At 34.2% G+C, this 18748-nt stretch overlaps 1 protein-coding gene across 5 annotated transcripts in view; it reads left to right on the top strand.

The window, feature by feature from the left end:
* STXBP5 (syntaxin binding protein 5) overlaps window positions 1–18748 on the top strand; it is a 174520-nt gene that overhangs the window by 128361 nt on the left and 27411 nt on the right. For 2 of the 5 annotated variants that reach the window (XM_088023846.1, XM_028103206.2), the window contains exons 20-22: window positions 807–866; window positions 969–1016; window positions 15179–15229. In XM_088023846.1, the coding sequence (XP_087879972.1) occupies window positions 807–866; window positions 969–1016; window positions 15179–15229 (159 nt within the window). The remainder of the gene's footprint in view (window positions 1–806; window positions 867–968; window positions 1017–15178; window positions 15230–18748) is intronic. The other 3 variants (XM_088023848.1, XM_028103208.2, XM_028103207.2) reach the window with 2 other exon arrangements.

The raw sequence follows: 18748 nt of genomic DNA, 5'->3' as shown, positions 1-18748 counted from the left end.
TGTCATTTGAAATGTGCTATTATGAAGAATAGAGCATTTAATAAAAATCGTCAACTAGAATACTACTTAGGATTACATTTATAAATAAAACATTTATGTTAGAAATTAAAGAAATGAGATAAAAAATTGAACATCTTTTTTTTAAGGAAAATGGACAGATAAAATCTTAATTATAAAAATATTAGATAAACTGGATTGGAAGTCACAGCCAGAATAAAATTAAATATTTCTTACCTCATTAGACATAAGTAAATATTTGAACATACCTAAAATTATAAGTATTATCCTCAGTATTTTAAAGATCCTTGTGGTAATAATATAATTTATATATGACTTTAAAATTTGTATCTAGAAAGTGAACCCTAAAATAAATTTTGCCAGTATGCTTCTTGCACGGGATTCTTAGTTCTAGATGAACCTTATTCAGTTAACTAGTGTCAAAGAATTTTTTCATTTTCTTTCAGAAACAGTTAATTGCTGCTTATATTTTTCTTTATCTCTTCTCTAACATTTATGCCAAGATTTTTCTAAATGGTTGTAACTTAAGGAAAAATTGTTATAGATTGAAGTTAATATCTATATATACTAGGGATCTCTCTACTGTGAAAGATAATGCACTGCCGTTTACTATTCTTACTGTAATATAAGAGTTGTTATTAATTATATGCATCACATTTTCTTGTGGCCAATAGTATGGAAACTTACCTTAGAAGTTACCAGATTATTTTGTTTGTACTTTTCCCTATGACAACTCCGTGTTTGTGACTGATATGTGCCTGTTCCTTCCATTGTCTTCGTTTGTGTAGGTTCTTCATCACCACACAATTCAGATGATGAACAAAAAATGAATAATTTTATAGAAAAGGGTATAGTATCTTTATTTTAAAGTATTTTCTTTTAATTATGTTTAATTCATTTAGTTTACTTTGAATAGATTTTGACATTTTATATCAAAATATTATTTTCAGTGAAGACCAAAAGCAGAAAGTTTTCCAAGATGGTAGCCAGTGATATAGGTAGGAAATAGAAATTTCTCTTTTGTTTCTAATCCTTGCTATATGCAGTGTTACTCAACACCAGAAAATGATCTAATGCATTGCATTTTGTATATATTAATTTGTTATTTCTATGCTAAACAATAATCTTTTGGGCTGTTTTTTTCTACACTCATTGGGGCAGTAATTATTAAAAATCAGTTAACTTGGGATTGCAGTTCTTTTTCTGACTTACAATGTGAACTATTCTATTTTTATTTTTGCTTTATTTAAAGCAGGGTTCAATTTATGCTATAAATAGTACAATTTTATACTTTTAGATTTTGAGATCTTTTTTTTAATTTATATTTTCACCTACCTTTATTTCATCTTCCTCAAATTTTCAAAACTCCCAATTTCAAGGAAATGGTTCTCTAAAATATTGACTCTTTTGTTCTGTAATCTGCACTACCCTTGAGTTAAATGGGAATTTTCTTAAGACTCTTCCCTCCCCTCCCCACACACAAATAAAAATGATTGATGGGGAGTATTTTTTATTAATCCTTTTGACTGTTTTTATGAATATACTTGGAAATGAATTACCCAGTCTAGGGTTTTCAGTCTAAAATAGGAAAAACAAAATATAATCAAACTTTGAGGACATAGTCAAACTCTTAAGATTTTTTGGTTGGCCATAAAACCTTGAATATTCTCTGAAGATTTCTAAAGGCTTGAGAAGCACTGCTTTATAAAAAGAGAATAAATTAAATTGATTTAAATCCAAAATTTTTATTATACAGTTATTATGTTATTTCTTCCAAACTGCCTACCATATATTCCTTGAATTATATTAAATGATATGCATTTCTAGGCAGCTGAAATAGATTTACCTTTTCTCATGATAAAGCTTAATATATAGCAAAATTAAATTTCAAAAACTTAACAGAAGTAGCATCCATATTGTCTGCCTGTTGTAAATTGAACCCTGTTTAGTCATATTAATGTTGGCTGACTGTCAGCACCTCTGGTCGTTTTTTAAATAAGATGGTTTATTCTTGGGCAAAGGGCTCTTCATATATGGGGAGTTGATTATCTCTTTGTGGTTTTATAGTGAATCAGTTGGTAATATCTAAATCACTTTAATTATGTGCTAGCACTATAGCATAATACTTTTTCAACCAAATTTTTTTAATATTTTGTTATAACAGTACTTATTGTCATAAAATGTAAAAAGTTAGAAGGGACTTTCCTACATACACTTAATCAAAGAACTTTTAGAATTTAATTATCTAGGGATTTTACCTTGCATGAAAGGAACCTTGTATATAATTACATTTTTTAAAATAATTTCTCTGCCCGATTTTTGATCCTGGGGTTGTATTTGCTTTGTTAAATGTGGTGACTAGCTCCTCTCTTTTTTCTGTGTTTTGAATAGACTATGTAACATGAAATATCTGAGCTTGAATATTTGAAAGTCTTCAGTTAAGAAATTTCTTAGACGAGGAACATTATTGGAAGTTCTTTGGTAATATTCTTGCTTGCTTTTTATGTTATTGGCAAGTTTTTCTTTTTGTCATGCAGGTTTTATATTTATAGTTTTGGGGAAACATGTTGACTTTATTCAATTTTTCAAACTTAGGTTAGTTACACAGTTATACATAATTATTTTGCATCTTCAGAAACTACTGCTCTGTCTCCTATTTCATATATAATTTTGTTTGGTTTTGGTGGAATCTTTCAGTGTGGTTTTTAATCCCAACATAGATACAAGGAAAACTCACTAATCAATTTTTTTCTTCATTCAAATGGAGACTGCTCCATTTTAGACTATAAAGTTTTTACAGTTAAAAAAAATGAGTTTCTCTCTCTACATTAGTGTCTAATTTTATAATCAGAATTATAAAATATGCTATTGAAAAACACATAAAATGTCAGTGAAATATCAAGAAAAAAATACATAGAATCTCCTGAAGACCTCTCTGTCAAGACGTGTTTTCTGTGTAAAGTTTATGGTGTCAAAAGTGCTAGGATTCCCTTATTACGCAGCCATCAAAAGGAATGAAATCTTGCCATTTGCAACAACATGGATGGAACTGGAGGGTATTATGCTGAGCGAAATAAGTCAATCAGAGAAAGACATGTATCATATGACCTCACTGATACGAGGAATTCTTAATCTCAGGAAACAAACTGAGGGTTGCTGGAGTGGTGGGGGGTGGGAGGGATGAGGTGGCTGGGTGATGGACATTGGGGAGGGTATGTGCTATGGTGAGTGCTTTGAATTGTGTAAGGCTGTTGAATCACAGACCTGTACCTCTGAAACCAATAATACATTATATGTTTAAAAAAAAAAAAGAAGATGAAGATAGTAGGAAGGGAAAAATGAAGCGGGGGGAATCAGAGGGGGAGATGAACCATGAGAGACTGTGGACTCTGAGAAACAAACTGAGGGTTCTAGAGGGGAGTGGGGTGGGGGGATGGGTTAGCCTGGTGATGGGTATTAAAGAGGGCACGTACTGAATGGAGCACTGGGTGTTATACGCAAACAATGAATCATGGAACACTACATCAAAAACTAATGATGTAATGTATGGTGATTAACATAACAAAAAAATCCTAAAAAAAAAAAGTGCTAGGATTCCTTGAGGGGCGCCTGGGTGACTCAGTCAGTTAAGCATCCGACTCTTGGCTTCAGCTCAGGTCATGATCTCAGGGTCATGAGATCGAGCCCTACAACGGGCCCCCACTCAATGGGGAGTTGGCTTGAGATTCTCTCGCTTCCTCTCCTGCCTCCCCCACGTGCTGTCTCTGTCTCTCTCTAAAATAATTTTTTTTTTTTAAGAAAATGCTAGGATTCCTTGAACATTCTGAGCTTGGTGTTCCCTACCATCCAGTCCTGCACTTGCTCTGAAGTATCCTAAGCCTCATAAAATTATCACCTCTCTCTTCCTCAGTCTACAAACATTTGTAGCTTCAACTATAACTGTAGTGATGCAGTGACCTAATAAGGGAGGGCATGAGAATAAATCTAGACCCTAGTAAGACTAGTAAGGAAGCCACCTTGCTTGGAAGGCCAACTGAGATGTCTTGGCTCCAAAACTTTGTTTCTGCAGCTTCACCTTTTCTTTGAAAGTAATTGCTGCCAATATTGGAGGGGTGAGGTGCAAAATGTCATTCCTTAACACTCTGACCTAAGCTTGGAAAATCAACCCCTTTTTTACTGCCCGACAGTACAGCTGAGATAGCCGAGATGATAACAGTTTTTTTAAAAAAAATATACATATATATACTTAACGATGACAACTTTTCTGACACATGCCAGCCCTTTATAAGTAATATTTCTTATTTAATGCATTCAATGTAACTACAGTGGGAGCTACTTACTATTACTTCTCTGTTTTACAGATGAGGAACAGAGAGGTAGAATGTAAGTAATGTATCTGTCAGTTACACAGCTAGCAAACTCCCGCCCGAGGAATCTGACTTCACTGTTCGTCCTTTCAACGCTGTACTACTATATTAGTTCTTAAGACAATTTACTAAAGTCTATAAGGATTCAAAAACAAATCCATTGTGTGATTTGTAACTAGATATTCTGGTTATGGCCCTGTTCTATCTACGTAGTAACCTAGGAGAAAAGGTGTTTCCTGTTACGTTCTGCCCTACCACCAGATCATGGTTGTGTTGGTGCCTGTTACCCAAACCTAATATACAGGGCCTGGAAGTCTACCTTCCTCAAAGACCAGACTCAAGTAGCTACAGTGAACAGTTGAGCCCTTAACCCATCTACCCAAAGCCTAGCTTCCTTGTTTCCTGGCTGACAGCTAACTCAGATGAATGAGGCTGACGGTGACTTCCTTGTTCATGCCTAAGAACAGCAGCCTCAAAAGGCATAACTTTAGTCTTGTGAGTTTAACAGCAAAAATATAGCGGAATATAATGCAGTTTCAGCATCCCTGAAGAAAGGTGCATGCATGTAATACACATATGGAGATATATTTTGCCTGTTCATACTTGATGATTAATTTTTGTTAGTAAAATCTTGACCACCATTTCCAAAATCAATCTTTCCTATAGTGCTAACCATTTCTGTAAATCATTTAGAAAATAAGAGTAGCTACCAATTTTTAATTTGCTTATTATTTATATTTTATATGAAACTTTGGAAATATAAAATTCTCTCAAGCTTTTTGTTAAGTTTGTAAAAAATAGTCCTAAAATGTATGTCTTTTTTAAAGTGTTAATCAAATTTTTCATGATACCTTATGAATAAAATATGGTCCAGATGCTAGCATTGTTTGGTAGAGTTTGAAACTACATGAACCTTTTCTAAAGATTGTTAATTCTATTTCATTGATTCTATTTCATTGTGAAAGTAGATTTCTAGCTGGATTCTATAGTCTACAAGCCCATGTCCCATATTATTACTAATTTTCATATAGAAGAAATGATTACATGAAGCTGTGAGGGGGAAATAATAACTAGAGATTAAAATATAAACATTCAAAAATACAGTAACTTAATGAGCATTGGGTCAAAACAAGTAGAAATCTTGGCTCCATTTAATGAGCACCTCCCAAGTTCCAGTCACTAGAGATATTCTTCAGGTGGTATTTGTAAACCTAGGGAGGATTGTACCTCCATAGTCCTTTTAATCTCTCAGATTCTGGGTTAGCAGTTACTTGGGTAATGACTAATTTTCTTTTCTAGCAAAAACTAGAGTGAGTTTTGAAGTCAATTTAAATGAAGATAATGATCATTAGTCCAAATACTGTTTTCATTAGTTCTCCTTTACCTAAGTCCCAATGTTTCCTTTTTTAAATTAAAGAGTTCTAATGCAACTTAAATAAGTTCTTGGTCATTATATTCTAAATCACTAATTCATTAAATCCTACAATTTTAAATCTCAAGCCCCCTTATTCTTCAAGAAAAGAGATTGAGCCTCAAAGAAGTTAAGTTGCACATCCAAAATAATGTTTCACAGTAATGACCTAGTCAGGACCAGAATCCAGGTCTCTTGACTCTTATTTTACTATAGCATGTCTCCACTCTCATGCTATAAGTTCTCTTTTTCTTGTGCTGTCTTCTCAATTCTTTTGTATTTACAAGTTGAAAAAGAAATTCTCAGAGGTCCATTTGGAGCCTGCCATGTGAATAAAAAGGTATGTATCAAATTAATTAAGTAGAATTTTAAGTTATAAAATTATTCTAATTCATTATAAAACTCAGATTAGTACTGATATTTCTACTTTATATTCCCCAATACTCAATCCCAAATGTGTGGCTGTTACTTCTATAGAAGTTCATCTTTATATTTAATCCACAGTATGGCTCTTGAAGAATAGAAGCTCATCTTGAAAGAGATGATGAGTCGAGTGTGCAGTAATACCATTTTTGCAGGTAAAATTACTCTTAATTTGTGAAGAACTAAATTTCATAGTCAGGTACCTTACAACCGTTATACAAGTCTGAGGTTTTCTAATGAATTCTTTTTCTTTTTTCAGGATCACTAACAGAAGAGTATGGCATAATGTGTATTGGATTTTAATTTTATTTCAGAATGTATTTTCTGTCAAATTTCATAATAAAATCTCAGCAAAGTCTGTTTGTCTTTTATATCACAGTACTTCCTGTGGATGCATTTCTTTTTCCATAGAACCATCTTTTTCTTACATTGGAAGAATGTAAAAAGATCTTTCCAGAAATAACTTGTTGTTTGATTCCTAACATAAAGTAAATTAATCCAAATTAAATTACTGAAATAATTTCTTTGTCAAATATTGTTTGAATAGAACTGCTAACATGGCAGTCCTGTTCACAAAGATGGTACTGAAAGCGAAGAAGGAAGCTGCTGACCCTCCCAAACCTGAAGCCAAAGCAAAGGCTTTGAAGGCCAAGAAAGCAGTGCTGAAAGGTGTTCACAATCACAAAAAAGAAGAAGAAGATGCAGATGTGCAGATGCACATCACAGCATTCCGATGGCCCAAGACACTGCATTCTCCAAAGGCAGCCCAAATAGCCTCGAAAGAGCACCCCCAGGAGAAACAAGCGTGACCACTGTGCCTCCATCAAGTCCCCCTAATCACTGAGTCAGCCAAGAAGAAAATAGACAATAACACAACTTGTGTTCATTCTGGATGCCAGGGCCAACAAGCACCAGATCAAACAGGCTGTGAAGAAGGTCTTTGACATTGTTGTGGCCAAGGTCAACACCCTGATTAGGCCCAGTGGAGAGAAGAAGGCATATGTTCAACTGGCTCCTGACTGTGATGCTTTGGATGTTGCCAACAAAGTTGGGATCACCTAAGCTGAGTCCAGCTGGCTAAATCTAAATATACATTTTTCTCACACACACACACACACACACACACACACACACACACACACACACACAAAGTGGCATGTTCTACCATTACTTGGTATTAGTTTGCAAGTAGCTGCCATAACAAAATACCACAGACTGGGTGACTGAAACAACAGAAATTTATTTCCTCTAGAATAGCTCTGGAGGCTAGAAGTCCAAGATCAAGGTGTCAAAAGGTTTGGTTTCTTCTTGGCTTGCAGATGGCTGCCTTTTCATTGAGTCTCATATAATCTTCCTTCTCTGCAGGTGCAGCTGTGGTGTTTGTGTGTTTAAATTACCTCTTCCCGTCAGATGAGATGAGGTGTACCGCTAATGGCCTCATTTCGGCTTAATCACCTCTTTTTAAAAGCCCTGTTTCCAAATACTTCACGTTCTGAGAAATTGAAGGTTAATGCTTTAACATACAAATTCTGGAGGAACAATTCCGCATATAACACTTAGGGTTTTGTAACATCTTTTATTCTGTAGAAAATGCTGCAGAGTTTATTATGATATCCTAGACATTAAGTTTTATGAATTTATGGGAAGCAAATAGAAATGGGAAAAATATTGAAGACTAAAGCTATAAGAGTTCAAGAATTAGAAGAACATGCTATAGCTGAATCTTTAAGAGAAACTTTAAAGATTCCCCTTCATTTCAGGTAATGGATATGTGTTCCATATTTCACAAGTGATCTGTTTGATGAATAGGCCTGTGTTTAATTTGCCCTTTCTTTATTTCATTTATGAGAAAATTCAGCTTCTTTCTGTAGAAGTAAAATTCCAGTGACAGTTTGTGTTCATTTATTTATTCATCACCATGCTCATTGACCACACATTGTTATACACATACACAGATGCAGTATTTCGCAAGATAAATATTCTCTCCAAACTCATGGAATTTATATTCTAACATGGGAGATAGACATTGATAGGCATTGATATTATTAGTTCTAATGGCTATTAAAATAATGTGTGATAAGTGGCAAGAATTTCTACTTCGTCTCACTTGCCCTTGGATTCTTTGCCATATCCTATAAGCTGATTTTTAGTCTTGTTACTATTCTGATTTTTAAAATATAATATGCATACATTTCAACATTTTGCTTGAAAAGAGTAGCATTGGATCTCTGCAGATGGTGGAAAAACTGATTTGTCACCTCCTTTTAATTATTGAACCTCTCTGTATAAACAAAGATTTGGTTTTTTTGGCATCTTCATACTGCCATAATAAGTCCCTTTACCTGTTATTCTTGGTATACTGTTTCTGATAAAAGTCACATTCCAAAAAGCAGAAATTACACTTCCGTTTTCCTTTCTTCTAAGAAACCTTCCCTTAGAAAAATAAGATGTGGAACACAGTAGATAGAAAAATTAAAGCAAAATTATAAAACAGCTGCCTAATTTCACAGAAGCAATATGAATCTCCATAGTTGAGAAACTTTACAAAGATTTGTACAGTGGCGAAGAACTGAAAAGTATCAGCCATGACAAAACTGTCATCTGTGTACAGAGGTCCAAGCAGTGCTCTTGAGATTTGTTTCTCTCCTTGCTGTTGAAACTACCATTGCAGACATGATTTATAATCATGCATCACTTCATTTATTCCTACCAAGCAAATGAAGCTCTTTACTACTTACTCAGCCAGTCAGCTTGATATCTTCACTCCAGTTTATAAGAAGGGAGTAGAGACTCGGGTTTACAGCCTGCCAAGACATATCTCTGATACCAGTTTTCTTCAGATTGAAGAAACGATTATCATTCCCCTTGTTTCTGCTGTGGACAAAGGCATAAGAAGAGAGCTAGTTCATAATCTTTAGTGACAAAAGCTTTCAAAACTAGGAAGATACTGAGTACAGGGAGCAAGAGTTGAAGAATACACAGTTGAAGAAGAGAAAAACAGACAAGGGTCTTCCAAGAATGCATTCAAAATCTTACGTCTTCAGTTTGAAAGCCTCACTGGGAGTTGAGTAACTTCAAAGCATGAGCAGAAGTTTCTTTATACATGCAATGAAAGCTGACAAGGTGACTGGGTTGGCAAGTGCTTCTGAGACTCCTAAGAAGTAAAAATATGATCACCAAAAATTGCTGGATAAAGTCTACAACTGCTTCATCCACAGAATTATACTAGGGTACAGAGTATATGCTAGGAGGACTGGATCTGCCTCTTGTGGACCTGCCATCAAGGAGGTTGACTAAACAGACCTGAAGACAAGTATATTCCCTAGAAGTCACAAAATTAAAAGATAAAAATAAATGGCCTAAATTTTAACTTTAGATCTTAGGTTTGGGACTTAGCCTTCCACAGAAAACAGCTGTGAAACTAGTCAAAATATATAGGCTCTTTCTAGGCATTGAGCAACAGGCAAGTCTAGGGCTGCCATCCTTGAGAGAAAGGAAAAATACGAGGTGAGCCACATTGACCTTGGGTTTCTGCAGTGGAACACTTTCCTGTTGCAGGGCAGGGTGGATGGAACTCAGGAGGAGCTGCAGTCTCATCAAGTTAAGGAGGCAGAGAGTGGCATTCTGGGCTGCTAAAGTGACTAGAATTTGTGAGATACTGTACTTGGCAGGAAGGAACTGCACAGAGGAGACTTCCTAGAGGTCTGTGTGTGGGGGGGTGGGGGTTAACTCAGGTTCAACTCCAGGCTAAAGCTGTACCTGAGCTGGGCAAGACTCTCTTAAGGCCTAGCAGCAACCACCTGCTATGAGTCTGAGAGCTAGCAAGGATACCGCCAGTCATGCAGGGCCAGGAATTGTTGCCATTAGACGTTGCTGAACACCTTGGTCATTCTGGATATCCCAGAAAGGCCACTCTGTAAGAGTAAGGATCACTTCTTAGCATAAATGCCATATCCTAGAACTAAATTCAAACTGAAATAGACCTACCCTAACAAAGAATAAAACCTGATAAAACCAAGGATCCACTAGTAATTTAACAGCAAGACAGAGCAAAGCTCAACACCTACTAAGATGCATGATATAATACAGACTCCATTCAACACTCTGTCTAGTATCCAGTCAAAAGTTCCTAGGCATGTGAAATAAAGATTCAAAATCAAAAGTAGGGAAAATGTGACCCATAATTAAAAATAAAAAAAATTAGTAGAAACAGACTTAAAGATGATCTAGATGCTGTAATTAGCTAAGGATTTTTAAAGCAGCTGCTATAATATGTATTAGTACTGAAAAGAAAAAAAAATGGTCACAATGAGTGAACAGATAGAGAATTAGAGAATAGCAGCAGCAAAGAGAAAATAGCAACTTTATAATGAATAAAATGAAAATTCTAGTACTGAAAGTTCAATATCTGATACGATAAAATTACCCAGATGAGTCCCTATCACGGGATAGAGACTACAGAAGAAAGGGCTATGGAACTTGGCAGCAGATAAATACAAATACAGTGTGGAATGCCGAGGATCTAAATCCTTCCCCACCCCCTCCTTTTGCTCTTCCCCTTGCCATAAGTGTTCATAAAAAATAAGTTACATTTAAAAGTAGGTGATAATCAGCCTGGCTTTAGATATCTCAGCTACACACAATGCTATAAGAAAATAGGACAACTTGAGTTTTGAGGGGATGTAGTTATAAGCTGGGACTTGTATATGTTACCAAATTTCTCTGATCCCTGTTTGTCTTTGTTTTCAGCTAAACAGAAGTTTGTAAAATATGATCATATGCCTTTCTTTTAAACTTAAAACTACTTCTTAAAGACATACTTTAGAAGACCTTGGGGTTTGGGGAAAGTTGTACTAGAAATGATTGTCCAGTATGGAACGCTCTCCTAAGGAAATAATCAAAATATATGAAGATATTTTTGTACATTTTTATTGCCTTATTTATTGGAAAACTTATTGTTCAGTACGTGTTCATATAAATATGCAGTCATTAACATATACTAACAACTGAGGAAAGAAAATGTTTCCTTTAGTAGTGGGAAAAAGTAGGATACAGATTTGTATATTACATAAAATGGATATTAAAAAGTAGCAGGAAATATGCAAACATCTTGCCTCTTGATGATGGGCATTCATGGTGGCTATATTTTCTGTTTCTATATTTTCCAAACTTTCTATAAAGAACACACAATTCAAAAAAGCAAAGATAAAATGTATATGTATGAGAGGAGAGTTAGAAGATGTTAATCTAATAATGCCTGTGGATCTATTGATTGAGACTGTGTTTTTCATCTAAAAATTCTAATTTTATACATTGAAGAAAAAAATGTAAGCTTTAAAATATTTTGGGAAGAAGATAGAGAACATTGTCCCAAGTGAAGGATGCCTTACACGGGAGTTTATACCATGTAATTTCATGCATATGAAGTTCTAGAATAAGCAAAACTGACTGATGGTGAAAAAAAAAATCAGAACTGGATATTTCTAGGGATGAGGACAGGAATTGATTGGGAAGAATATGCATGACCTTTCGTGGGTGTTGATGAATTTCTATATCATGTTAAGGGTTTGAGTTACACAGGTGTGTACATTGTCAAAACTGAATAGGTTTTTATGATTTGTTCATTTGTATGTAAATTTTACATCAAAAGAAAAATACTGTCAACAAACCAGTGGGGAACATACAGTTTTGTAAAAATGTACAAAGTCTGAGTTACTCCTTGCTGGCTTTATCTTTTGTCCCAGGATCTTACATGGGTATTCCAGGGTAAAAAAGTTACAAGTTCAATGTACTCTAATTGGCACCTTGTGCATGCATCTGTTAGTACTTGGTACATTTCAGCGGAGTTATTTCATTCCTCCAAGGGGCTGTGAACTCTTGAAGGGCAGGAAATCCCTGCCTTCTGGCACATGGCTGGCGTGTGCCCAGTAAATATTTAATAGGTTAGTAAGTATTCCTCTGCCTTTGTCTCCACCTCTACATGTAACAAAAATATTTTTCTATTCATTAAAATTATTAGTTCTGTGTCTTTTTTATAATATTAATTGGTAAGTGGAATTAACACAAAATAACAAAGGTTAATCTTTTAACATTGTCATTTCAAGTTCTTTGTTCAAGGAGATTGCTCACAATTATATCAAGGTGTTATAGCAGTGTGGCTTAAATATTTTGAACACTGTGATTGAGTTTGTGGTCAGGTTGTGGGTCTCCAACTGCAGAGTGTTCAGGAAAAAATATTAGACCCCATAATTAAATCATTTTGTGACATTTATAGTGAAGTCGGAAAATCTCCCTAGTCATTTTTGTGCGTGATTTTAACCTCAATAAAATGTCAAAATTAGACCAACTGAAGAATTATTTGAAAGTTGGTTATATTCAGTTTTTTTTAACATGATAAGTTGCTAGACCAAAAAAAATATTGTATTTTATGGGAAAGATTAACTTAAATTTTTTGAATATTTGAGAATTTATATAAAAGAATTTCTAGTAGAAAATCATGAGGGAGATTGAAAGCATACATTTAAGAAATTCAAAAGGAAATTTCATGCTAGTGCAGTTTTTTGGCAGAAGTATGTATATGATTACTGAGTGAAAGCTTCAACAGATGCATTTCTAATTGACAAAATATTTACTTAATGTAGTCTCAAATTAATGAGGAATAAACTTGATCTAGCTTGTAAATTATTCAAGTTATTTCTTTTCTTTGTTATGTTTAGCTGTATATTGAATTTAGTTTTTGAAACAAACAAGGTTGAACTTAACAGTGGTGCATACCATTCTATACTTAATGTCCTAAGGTTTTTTTTTCCCATTTTCTTGTTTTAGTTACTTGGAATATTATCATAGAATTAGAATAAAGGAATGCTCGGTTATTTACAAGTGTATTAATAGCTCGTTTGTATAGCATTTTGCAGTTTATTTAGAAATCATATTTCATTTACTTATTAATAACTAACTTTTATTAAATCCATATCGTGTGTCAGGTATTATGCTCAGTGCTTTGCTTACATCATCTTGTATAATCTTCACAGCTATGAAATTGGCATTATTATCTATCCTCATTTAACAAATGAGGAAATTTCAGGTTTAGAGAGGCAAAGTGATTGGCCTAAGGTCATACATCTGGTAGTTGCTTGAAGTGGATTCCCCCTAAGGTTTGATCTGATGCCAAATCCAGTCCTAACCACTATACTTTATCCTTCCACATTTTATGAACCTAGATATTGAAGCTTGTCCAGGGAATGTTTGTTATGAACTAACTGCATATGCATACTGAGTTTGCTCAATTAGTTTTGGTTCCTATCCTGAAGTTTCTTTTAGTCTAGGGACCTGGCTGCTCAAAGTGTGGTTCATAGACCAGCAGCACTGGCATCTTCTGGGAGCTTGTTGGAAGTGTAAGATCTCAGACCCTAGTCCAGTAGTATAGAATCAGAATCTGATTTAACAGGATCACCAGGTGATTGGTGTGTACTTTCAAGTTTTTGTTAAGCACTGGTCTGAAAGAATAACTGGATCAAAGCAGAGTAGTCTAGAGAGGCATCCACACCATCTGATTAATGTCTTTAGACTCTACCAGACTGATTTTTATACTTCAGATAACACATAATAATGTATAGATACTATTTATCAGTCTGTGTACATTGTACCCATGGTATTTGGTGAAAACCTCTTTGAATTATCTTGAAAGTGTTTAATATTGCATTTTTAGAAGATGGTTTTGGGGGTATAATATCTTCTAATTTTAGGGAATTGCATATTAAGTATGATGGCAACCATTTATATGAAATCAACTAACCACAGATTTCATTGGCTAGTTTTGTTTTGTAGTACATTTTATCTTTTAACTGATACTGATTATGTCTGAGTGAAAATGGGATAGGACTGATTGCATTTTTGACTCATTCTTGATTTTTAGAGGATGATGATTAGATTGATGAAGCTTAGAAATGAAAACTTGAATCCCCCAACCCTTCCCAGTTTGCCTAATGCCTCTTTCCTAATACTGGATTTGTCATTTTTTTAGATGGGAAGTTATATACTATGACTGGATTTCTCTTTGTTTACATGGCGCCCTTATGGACTAGCAGGGTCTGTGCTCTAAATATCTCTTAACAGCCCAAAATTTAACCCAATATATGCATTCCTGTATTAAACAAGTGCTTGTTCAAAATTGTGCGTAGGAAGCACTATTCTGTTACACATGCATTGCCACTAACATGATATAGTTAAACAACTCCTAACTCTAAATCACTTCCTAGATTAAGGCAGTAACTGACTTTGAGGATGGAAAGTGAATTCCCAGTAAGTTTATACAGAGGCTTTTTTATTCTGGTGCAAAATAGAAATTGACATATAGTTTACATTTTTGTAAATACCATAATTTTAGATTGGCATGACTTTGTTTTGTTTGTTTTGCACTGACATATAAATAGAGGTGTTAACTTGTATCAAGAACAGGTGAATTCCGATAGTTGTATGATGTAATCAAATACGTAAATTTAATCTTAGATAGAAGTTGTCCTATATTCTAGAGATTAACTTAAAAAGTAATGAACACAGTAGCTATGAACATGAGGAACTGGAAAGATTTTATTATATCAACTATCCAAACTCTGTCTTCTGCCTCTATTGTCCTTACCTGCAACACCTTCCTTCTAAGAAATGACTCTGCTTCTCTTAGAAAAGCCTAACCCTTTCCTATGAGCCTAAGAAATAATTAACAGTTAGAATTAAAAAGCTTTCTTGAAGTAACAGCTTCAAGCACACAAAGATAATACATCAAGTAAGTACAAACTTTTAAAAAGTTGAAAACAAGATTTACTTTCAACCTATAATATTATTAATCATATTTTAATTATCTTAGCCTCTAGATTTAGTAATAAAAGTATTTACTTCTATCTGGAAGAGCAGCTGGTATCAACTATTCTTCAGAACTTTAAAAATGGGTTTTATTTTTCAGCAAAGATGTCAAGGAAGTTAAGCTTGCCTACTGACCTAAAGCCTGACTTAGGTAAGTAAAATAAATAAATGAATGGGGCACCTGGGTGGCTCAGTCGTTGGGCGTCTGCCTTCAGCTCAGGTCATGATCCCGGGGTCCTGGGATCGAGCCCCGCATTGGGCTCCTGCTTGGCGGGAGGTCTACTTCTCCCTCTCCCACTCCCCCTGCTTGTGTTCCCTCTCTCGCTGTGTCTCTCTCTGTCAAATAAATAAATAAAATCTTTAAATAAGTAAATGAATGAATGAATGGATAAAATCCATAAGAGTTAAACTCTCTTCAAAGGGAAGACAAGGAAATTAGATTTAAAATTACCATAGACTAGATTTTTATCAGAAATCAAGTTTAAAATGACTAAGATGTTTAAGGATTAATAGCCTCTAGAATGTCATCTATAAATTATAAAATTATAAATCCAAGCAAACCAAAATAATATTTTCTTAGCTCTCATACTTTATATCTAAATAAGATTTAGTATAAGACTAAAATTTGTACAATTTCAGATTAATTTCTGTTAAAAGTTGTTATAGCCCATGTAACCATCTGAAAACTTGCTTGAACTTTATAATTTATAAACTTATTTAACTTTTTCACAGTAAGTTAGTTTTCTATATTACAATGAATTTCTCATATCAAGAATCATTATTTTTGATGATAATAAGTTGGGATGTATTTCTTTTTCTATAGCACTTTCTATGCAACTAATCCCCTAGGAAAGCAGAGTGAACATATTCACACATTACTTTTGCTTTAGATTCAGCTCAAAAACAGCTCCCTGATATCACAGAATAGAGACAAATGACATTTCAGTAAAGATAAAAATAAGCTTGCAGCATTTCTTTTTAAACTCATTTTTTTTTTAATTTCAGAAATTGTGATGGTCTTTAATGAAATAAAAAGTAGCCTGACTGAAGATGGTCTCACCCATCTTGGTCTTAGAAATATCTAGATTTCCTCCCTTACATTTGCTCACCCCTGTCATCTTCTCACTATCCATTCTCTAGATTCCTTAACTGCCTTTTTATGCATAATGCAAATTTAGGTATTGTCCATTTCACCATACTAATTTTAGCATTTCCAAATCATGGTCTTATCTCAGTTATACTGATAGAAGGTATATAACTATCAATGAGTAGGCATAATGTCTTCCATTGTCAGCAGTACAAGTTTCCATTCTTGAACATAGGAAAAACAATTTCGTAGAATCCTGTAGTAGGACTGGTAGAACAAGAATTAATCCTAGAATATCAGATAACATATGTTTTGAGAAGGGAATAGCTCCCTTTACTATATAAATGGAAGATGTAATTTGACATTAAGTGTATCTGAGGGGCAGAGTTTTCATCAGACTCTCAAAGAGGCCCGTGATTTTAATAATACTAAATACTGCTAGTTAAAATGGTTTTTACGTTCTAGTATCTAAAAAATCTGAGAAAACACATGTAGAAAAGTACTTTTAAAATTAGTAAAAATACTGCAATTATTTTTAAAAAGAATATCACACTTATATAAGTAATTTAATCAGTGGGCATATCACAAGTCCAGACTCTTCCACTAATTAGCTTTGTCATCTTGGGCGAGTTATTGTTATTGAATCCAAGTGTCTAAAAGTATTATCATATACTTTTCACTTGTTATGTGGATTCAATAGAATGATAATTACTTTTCACTTGTTATGTGGATTCAATAGAATGATAAATAGAAAGTGTTATGAAAGTGTGTCTTACATGGTAGGCCTTGCTTAGTGGTAGCCATTTTCATTTTTGCTCTTCTTACTAGAATTAAAATTGAAATTTCTAGTCCTTTGTTTAGCTTGCCCAATTTCTAAAATTTAAGCCACAAAGATCTGCAACATCTGACTTAACAATAGTCAGTACAAGTTGTAATTCATGAACTGCTAAAAATTCTAACTTGTTTTCAAACAGCTCTAGGCAGATAGAATTTTAAGTTTAGGATTGATTCTGATTTCAGTTCATTTTCACATACTGATCTATACTTAAGAGTTTCTTTGGTAGCTAATTTTTATAAAGAAGTCATAATAAAAATGCAGGTGTAGTTTATGAATTTTATATAGTTAAATTAGTCCATTAAAACACTGTTTATTTGGCCTGTGAATTAACATTTGAAGTAGATTGTTGTGAATCACCTATTGTAATTTTAATAGATAAGAGTAAGAATTTTTACACAGATTATAATGAAATTTATATTATCAAATTTTCTTATCAAATTTATATTATCAAATTTTCTTTTTTAAATTTTTTAAAGATTTATTTGAGAGAGAGAGCGAGGGGGAGGGGCTGAGGAAGAGGGAGAGTGAGTCTTAAGCAGACTCTGCACTGAGCACAGAGCTAGATGTGGGGCTCAGTCTCATGACCCTTGAGACCATGACCTGAGCTGAAACCAAGAGTTGGATGCTTAACCAACTGCACCACTGAGGCACCCCTCAAATTTTCTTATCAAATTTTCATTGATTTCTATCTTTGTCCCTGGGTCACAACTGAAAATAAATGTCCAATCACCTTGTATGTGTATGATTTATTAAAGTAACGAATATTTTTATCATTGGAAACTACATTTAAAATTTTATTGTTTGGGGTCCCTGGCTGGCTCAGTCAGTAGAGCATGAGACTCTTGATCTTGGAGTTGTAAGTTTGAACCCCATGTTGGGTGTAGAGATTACTTAAAATCTTAAAAAAATAAAATTTCTATTATTTATAGAAATCTGTTTATAACTTTGAAAACTTTAGAGTTAGCATTTGGAATCAGTTTATATATTTAATATTACACACACATCCAGTAAGGGGCTGTTGCTTATGGAAAGTTGTTTCATTTACAGGAAATAGTTCTTTTTTGCCATGTCAAAATCTTTAAGAGGAATTATAGGCAAAAGAGAGACATTTTTAGGCACTATAGTTGGAAATTACCCATGTTATTGCCATAACTAGTAGCTTTATTATTTTCGGAGGCTAGCTATAATCAAAATTCTGTTGTATATAATTATCATTTGGGGAAATATTTGTCAATCTATGAATTTAAATTTTTAAAGATTTATTTATTTAGGGAGATAGCACGCGGGTGCAATCAGGAGGGGCAGAGAGAGAGGGAGACAAGCAGACTCCCTCCTGAGCATGGAGCCAGACATGGGGCTCTATCCCAGGACCCTGAGATCATGACCTAAGCCAAAAATCAAGTCTGATGCTTAACTGACTGAGCCACCCAGGCGTCCCTGAATTTAAATTTGATTACAAAAGCTTTTAGGGAGCATTTATTTAATAAAGTGCAATTTAGAAGACTTGACTGTGTTTTTTATTTTTTATGACACGAAGTGATTTCTTTCATGATAGCATTGAAAGCATGTGATTTGAGGACCATTTATTAGATGTGAACGGTAGAAACGGCTGAGAATTTTAATATATCCCACAGGTGTGGTAGCAAGACATCGGTTTAGATACTTTCAACTATAGATCTGTCTTCAGCAAGTATTTATTGGATACTTTTATAAGCCAGGCACTATGCTCAAAATGACACAGCTCT

This window comes from Eumetopias jubatus, unplaced genomic scaffold, assembly GCF_037043125.1.
Source record: "Eumetopias jubatus isolate StellerSeaLion01/CBP00866 unplaced genomic scaffold, mEumJub1_p1.0 scaffold_6, whole genome shotgun sequence".
NCBI classification, from domain to species: domain Eukaryota; kingdom Metazoa; phylum Chordata; class Mammalia; order Carnivora; family Otariidae; genus Eumetopias; species Eumetopias jubatus.
Note: the sequence above shows the minus strand (reverse complement) of the source record. Positions and strands in the feature narration are given on the sequence as shown.